At 34.6% G+C, this 7,500-nt stretch overlaps 2 protein-coding genes across 7 annotated transcripts in view; one reads left to right on the forward strand and one right to left on the reverse strand.

Annotated features, from left to right (window-relative positions):
* LOC125029443 (putative hydroxypyruvate isomerase) overlaps positions 1–7,226 on the forward strand; it is an 11,935-nt gene extending 4,709 nt beyond the window's left edge. For all 4 annotated transcript variants that reach the window (XM_047619317.1, XM_047619316.1, XM_047619315.1 and 1 more), the window contains exons 3-7: positions 3,428–3,539; positions 3,914–4,092; positions 4,396–4,515; positions 6,744–6,839; positions 7,059–7,226. In XM_047619317.1, the coding sequence (XP_047475273.1) occupies positions 3,428–3,539; positions 3,914–4,092; positions 4,396–4,515; positions 6,744–6,839; positions 7,059–7,150 (599 nt within the window). In that variant the 3' untranslated portion in view covers positions 7,151–7,226. The remainder of the gene's footprint in view (positions 1–3,427; positions 3,540–3,913; positions 4,093–4,395; positions 4,516–6,743; positions 6,840–7,058) is intronic.
* Positions 6,725–7,500, reverse strand: part of LOC125029445 — a 5,774-nt gene continuing 4,998 nt past the window's right edge. For 2 of the 3 annotated variants that reach the window (XR_007115193.1, XM_047619319.1), the window contains exon 4: positions 6,725–6,859. The gene's annotated coding sequence lies outside the window, so the exon portion shown is untranslated. Of the gene's footprint in view, positions 6,860–7,375 lie in introns of those variants that run through there. The other variant, XM_047619320.1, reaches the window with a different exon arrangement.

A 7,500-nucleotide genomic window follows, 5' to 3' on the forward strand; every position in this document is an offset into this window, starting at 1 on the left:
TGCTTCTCTTTTTGCACCTAACTTGTTTGTAACAATTTATTATATTTATTATGTTTAGGACTTTATTTTTTAAATTCTGTTTATTTCCAGGTCAACTTTGGTTCATTGAAAATCAGTCATAATATACTGTTATTTGCTGAGAATACTAGTTCTCTGTTATCTATTAGAATTATTAGAAATGCATCATTTAATATTTTTGATAAATATATATTTGAATCCTATTTATTAGTCCATTTTAGTCCATTTTGAGATTTTTGTAATTCCCATTTTTGCAGCTTTGATCAGTATTGCTTCATGGTTTGCAGAACCAAAAGCGGTTTCAGAATCTTTATGTGCAATCAAGAGGTACAATTTTTTCTTCTAGCTTTATTAATTTGCAAATCAATTATTTGCAATGCATCAGTTGTGATCTGATTAGGTCTGAAGCCAATTTGAGTACCTATGAAAAAAAAATTCTGTTTATTATATTCTCAAAAAATTTTCCTAGATATCATGCGGGTTATTTGATTTAGTGTCTGGGAGTTTTAGGAATGCAGGGTTCAGTTTTAGTCAATATTTTTGTTGATGGCTTGCTTATAGTTCTTTTAAATTCTACTTTAAGTAAGTCTGGCTTTGATGATCAAATATTGGTGAGTCGTTTGTTACATATTGTTGGATATTCTGTTTTTACTTTTTAACTGGAAAAGCTCTTTATAAAGTTCCATACTCTTTTTGTAGGTGTCTTTGATTATTTCAGAATTCACATTATTACATTTGATATCACATTAATGTTATTTGTCCTTGTATTTACCCATGAGATTTATTCATCTTAATATCTGTTTTTTTCATATTCCTCATTGGAGTTCTAGCTTAAAGCAATGTTGGTAAAAACTGTTTTAGCTATGTTTAATTCAACTTCTTTTTTATTTTATTTATATATTAATTTTAAAAATACTTAATTTTGTGCTTGGTGCAGTGTTTGGCCATATGCTTGTGCTGTGATGTATTCTGTTTGTATTTTTGTTTTAGGTTTTGTATGTGTTTGTGTGATCTTTGAACACTTGAAATTATTTTTTGAATTCTAAATTACTGGATGTTATGTTTTCATGTTTACATATTTGGTCTCTCAATGTATTTTGCATAAATTTGTTAAGTGATTGATCATCATTACAATAACAGCAGTATTCTAAATGCGGTTATTGTTTATTTGCACTTACTATATATATTTACTACACTTTTTCTCGATTTTTGTGTCAAGATCCCATGCTCATAACTTAGTACCCTAAACCTTTGGGGATGGGGAAGGTATATTGATAAATTAAGATGTATGCCCTATTGCCAATTTTTGCTGGTAATATTATCCTTAGGGCCATTGTTGGGACCCATTTCATTTCAATGTCTTTTTCTCTGTTGCTCTTTTTATTCTTAAAGTATTTCCACTATTTTGAAGTTGTTTCTCACTTACCTGTATTATTCTTATTTTTTTTATCTCTGGATAATCCACTTGGAATATAGTACCATTTGTAGCCTACACTGTTTTTTCTTGAGGTCAGTTTTTACCAATTTATTTCCAAGACTTTTTTTTTTGGGGGGGGGGGGGGGTATGAAGCATGAAGCTCTAGTGTTCACAACGGTGACTGCTATCCCTGTCATGGTTGTACGCCTTTATAATGGACTGTTTTTAAAGGCGTGTGTGCTTGGGTGTGTGTGTGGGGGTGTGGGGGGGGGGGTTGGGGGGTGGGGGGGGGGTGTAGGAGGAACATGAGTAGGAGAATGAAAGTCACTAGTTACTTTGAGTGTAGAGGAATGGGAACAGAGAGATTTGAGGATGGATTATGTTATATTATTTAGGGTTATTAGATAGTTTTGAATATTTTTAAGAGTTCTGAAGTTGGTTGGGGAGGTTTGAGAATCAGGTTTTCTTGTGAGGTGTAGAATAGGGGACAGGCATTTGTGGGGCATAGGAGGAGATAGGTTGGACTGTGTAACTTGTCTTGTGCGATGAGTTGAGCATGGAGGAAGAGGGGTAGGTACTGGGGAAGTAGAGATTGCAGAGTCTGGATTTAGCATGGTAAAAGTATTTGACATAGAGGAGAGGGAGGAGGGTAGAAAGGGGTTGAGGGGGGATGGGGAAACATCTTGTGAGTGAGGGAAAGGGGCAGAGCAAGGCACAGTACTGGAATAGGGAGGAAAAGAAAAACCCATGTAAATGTGCTTCATGTGAGTCCAAGTTTGAATCAGAGATTTTCACCTCAGACAAACTTGTAGGTAGGGCAGCCCTTATAAAATACATTGAGGGCCACCACAATTGGCATGTGTGCATGATTGTGCAGAGCAGTTTGATCAATCATGACCAGGTTGGGCACGCACAAGACATTGAGCTGTGGAGTGGCATGGTAGCCTAGATGCCAGCAATTCTGACATTGAGGGTGGGGGGTTGATATGGTTGGATAGGAACTCTCCATCAACAAAAACATGAAGGGGGAGGTCATGTCTAGGGAAAGTAATCTTGGCAATATTGGAGGATGACTTAGGGTCTCGGAGGAATGGTGTAGCATTGTACTGATACTACATTATAATCCATGAGGCAGGGAAGTAGGTCTTCTCCACATTCTGACCAATCCTTGTTGTAGACAATGAAGTTTGTCAGGGAGATGGAAACATTTCTTGTACAAATACCGAGGGAAGGATGAGGCTGGGCTGTAATATGTTTGAATGTTGAGTCAGATAAGGTTGAAATTGCTTTGGTTTTGGATTCGGATGTAACTGACAAGGCGGGAATGATTTCGGTGGCTGTGAAAGGAAACTTTGCCTATTTGTTTTAGGAGGCATTGCTGGAAGAGGTGAGTGTTGTCAAAGTACAGGTGGACAGTAAGGGAGGAAGGGGTAATAGATGATGATGAAGGCTGTGGAGGTGGAGATGAAGAAGTAGAGGATTTTTTTGCAAGAGTTGATCTTTCCTTTCAACATGGCTCTCACACATTAGGGAAGTGAATAGTAGAAAGGGTTGGAGAAAAGAAAGAAACGGAAAGGGGAAGAAAAGACCATGCAAAATAAGTTGAGTTGAGTGCTGAGGCCCAAGGCAGGGGTGATTCCCAGCATTGGGTCTCAGTCTCCATTTTCTTACCCCCATGGCAACAATGTAGATGGGATTGGGTGGGGGGATGTAGGTCATGTCCATATGGAATTTTCTTGAAATTATTTTTTTGTCCATATGAAATTTACCAGAAATGTTTGTTTTTATGTATATCTGTTAACCATTTTAGGTTCTGCAAAATTGTCTCATGAATTATTGCATGTGTTGAAATCCTTTTTGAATTATAGTATAAGAGTAAGCATAAGCTTTGAAAACTATATAACCAGCAGTGTCTACAGAAGTCCTCTTATCTCTCCAGTTTTTAATCTTTTGGAAAAATCAGTAATCTCTGATACTTTCAAATAATTTCAGGAAACCTGCAGGCTGGAGAGCTTGGTTTTGCAGCTTTGCCAGGAAAAGAGGTTACCTTCAGGGAATCACTTGAACGATCAATACAATATGCAAAGGCACTTGGCTGTGGCAAGTATGATTAACTTAATTTTTAATACCTTATTGCTATTATTTCTTAACTATTTTTGTCAGGGTATCTAACTTTTATTAAGATTAACATAAATATTTAGTGTTATTCATCAATATTATTTTGACTGAAAGTAATATATTGAGAAACAAACTTACATTGTACTACTAATTCTATATACATACTATTTTGAACTGTTCAGACAGTTGATGTCAAAACTCATTGTGAATATTCATACATTTAATTATATATGTAGGCTGACTACTTGCCTGCATTTTAGATGCCAGCAAGTAGCATTGAAAATAGTGATAGTGTTTCCTTTATGCTACCTTGTTTGGATACAGGAAAGGGCCTACTATATTATTTATTTATTGAAACAGGTTGCACATAATGTCTGGACGCCGAAGCAAAGACCACGATGAGGAAACACACTTAGCTACCTTGGAAGCAAATTTAAATCATGCTGTCAGTCGCCTTTCTGCAGAGAATATTATTGGCTTAATTGAACCATTGAATCCTGTATCTACTCCTGGCTATTTCCTCAATAGTTTTGAGACTGGTAAGAATTAATTCCACTGTAACAGTAATGTGTGTTTAAAACTTTTACACTATTGGATTTGTACTTGAACATAAGGTTCATAGTATGTATTACTGGCATATTTCTACTGTTATTTATTAAATTAGGTCAGGTTAAGCAAAAAAATTACTAATCCTGTTACTCTTTCAAAAATTTTCTTTTGGATACCAATGTTAAAAGAGACTTGGAGAAATCAACACAATAAACAGAAATCTTTGGCTTTAGTAACTTTTTGATAAAATATATCTCGATATATCATGATTACAAAAAGTTTTATTTCTGTAGCCCAATTGTTGATAGAGAAGATCAACTCACCCCATCTGAGGCTGCAGCTAGACATCTTTCACATGCAGATGATATGCGGCAATGTCACCAACAATATCAAGAATTTAATGCCTATTGTGGGTGAGTAAAGGGTATTGAATATAAACATGGAATGCATGTGCATATCACCCACACCAATGTAGACTTAACTTTAGACAAGACATCTGTGAGGTGTGAGCTTTGTTGCAACTTCTTTAAATTTCCCTTGGCTGTTCTATTAATGTTTCCCTTTCTTAGAGTAGTTGATAGTGTTAAAAAAAAGATGTATTGGTATATACAACTGGTATGCTGTATAGGCTATGTTTGCTTGGGGGAAGAAGTGTGCTGCAAGTTCAAATCTTTATTGGTTTCCAGTCATAGGCACAGCCATTCTTTCATGTCTTCAGTAACCCTGCTATAGATCTGACATACTTCCCCTAGTATGAATTGTATTATTTTGCTGTATTTGAATGTGCGTATGTATACTGTAACTTGCTATAACTTCACATGAAGTATGTGTTCAAACTTGGCTAAAGTTTCATCCTTAGTCATTAGAGTGTGTTTATGCTGGATACTTTTCTGCAAAGAAAAGGATCTCAGTCACTGATAAAATATATTAGGATAAAAGTCATCCCACAAGTTGAGATATTAAGGCACTTAATGAACTCAGGAAATTGAATATTTTTTCCTGTACACCTTACTCAGAAATGTGTACAACTCTTTCCTTGAATCTAAAAGGTCCTCTCTGTTATGCCACTAAATAATGATTTCTTTACTGGAACACATAGGGCATGAATAATAAAAAAACAAAATAATAATACCTAAGGTTCCAGATTTAGTGATCTTGATATATCTAAGTTTAATTATGGCAATCGTATGTTTAATAATATTTCTAGATTAACTCGGAGAAATAACTTGTATCTTTCATATGCAGAGTATTGAAGGGTGGAAATCATACACAAAATACAACTTAAACAATAAAATTTATTAAACATACTTGATATTTTATCTAATATCATTGTAACAAATCCTGTCTTAATTAGTATAGAACAATTAATAAACACAACACCTAATCATAAATAGAATGTATTGATTGCATGAACAAGTTCCTTGTCATCTGCCAGGTCAGCTGTCACTGCTGTGTCTGCATATACCATCATTGCCATAAATAGGCTTAATGAATGTCAGTGGCTCTAAGGATAAACAGTCATCAATAATACAGCGTAGTGATGAAGCGATATGTAATTTTTTATATTTTTTTTATATTTTAATTACACAAATAACAAAGTGCAAGAATAAGAATAGGTAGCATTGAGTTATGGACTACCAAGAGAGATGATAAGGAGTCTATTACCATCTGGATAAAGCAAATCAAATGATGAATATGGAAATTGGAAAACAGCAAAAAAGCTAAGAATGGTTATCCATAAAAAAAAAAAAAAACTTTGTAAAAGGTAGACAGTCTTGTCAGCACACATGAGTGTTCACGTGCACCCCGCCCACCAGCCGCTTGTATAAGCCTACTGCCTGTATTTTGTGCCATATGAATGTCATGAAGCTTATGGATTCTCATGGGTTAACCCTTCCCCCTCTTACTAATCCCATCTTACTCCATTTGTTTTTCATTTACCTGTTCACTAAGCATGATGTCATTCCAGTCAAGTTGGCTATCTAACTTACAAAATGTTTTGTGTTCTACTGTGGAAGTACTTTGTTTGAAAGCCTTTGTTTTGCTAGTGATAATAATGTTGATTTATTTTTGTGGATGATAAGAAGTTGTGATTTTTCAGTGTTTAATGTTTACTTTTTTCATTTTACTGATTTCATTTTATCCATGTATTTATTCATTAGTTCTTCATTAGCTCATGTGATGAGATCCAAAGTATTTTGTTCTGAAGTGTGTATATACTATGAATGAATTTGAATAATCCACAAGAGACAACTATATCTTGTATAATGTGTAGTAAAAGATAATCTTGGTAGGCATTAATGGCGATAGGTAACTGCTAGTTGTCAGAGATATGAAGTATGGTGTGAGACGGAAGTCAGTGTGTAATATGAAATCCAGTAATTTGTGACACTGTATGATGTTACCATAATGTCTGGGGTTATTATGTGGAAAAACAGTTTATGGGCATGAAACAAAAAAACAAAAAAAAGTGAGTGATTTTTTATTTCCAATCATAAAGTGGGTAGTGCTTCCTGGATAGCACTGTTTTATAGATGCTGAACATTTATATGAAAATACTAAAATTTAATGTATCCTAAACAATTTTACCACTTACAGATTAATGAAAACAGCCGTTTACTAATTTCCACTCTCAAATCAGGTCATGTGCAGGTTGCCCAGGCACCCCATCGCCATGAACCCTCTTGCCCGGGAGAACTCGACTATCCTTACATATTTTCAGTTTTACGAGAGGCTGGTAAGTAGCGAGAATTAAAACTGAGGAAAAAGAAGAAGAATCAGAAAGTTTGTCACATATATAACTAAATCTATTTAATTTTAACAAGTGAAAAATTCTATAAAAAAACAAAAAACATACTGAACCTAAATTAATAATTATTTATTAATAACATACAGTATTACAGTAGCTTAATTATACTTTTTTTCACCCAATGAAAATTAAATTTCTCAATTGCAGGTTATGAGGATTATGTCGGTGCTGAATATAGTCCATCAACAAACTCGGCCAATTCTCTACAGTGGTTGGAGAAATGCCAGTTGCATTTTTAGACTAAAAATAATATTTTAAAAGTTGGTATGTGTGCATATATAAATTCTGAAACAATAAAATACGTGCCACTGATAATCAATCCTTTTACCTTTGAAGGCCTTATTTTAATCTCATTGTGATATTTCTGACTGACCGCTGATGTCCATGTTATTGATGTAACTATTTATATCAACCATTAAGTCAGGATCACACTGAATATAGTCCTTGTATATTATTTGTGGGGAGGGAAAAACATATATGGGAACAGTTATCTACCCTATCAACATAGAAGCTAACACATGAAATAAATACTTGCAACATAAGGCTGTTATTCCATTAATCTTGGCATAAGTTACAACTGCTGTGTGAA

The sequence above is a fragment of the Penaeus chinensis genome, chromosome 10, assembly GCF_019202785.1.
Source record: "Penaeus chinensis breed Huanghai No. 1 chromosome 10, ASM1920278v2, whole genome shotgun sequence".
NCBI classification, from domain to species: domain Eukaryota; kingdom Metazoa; phylum Arthropoda; class Malacostraca; order Decapoda; family Penaeidae; genus Penaeus; species Penaeus chinensis.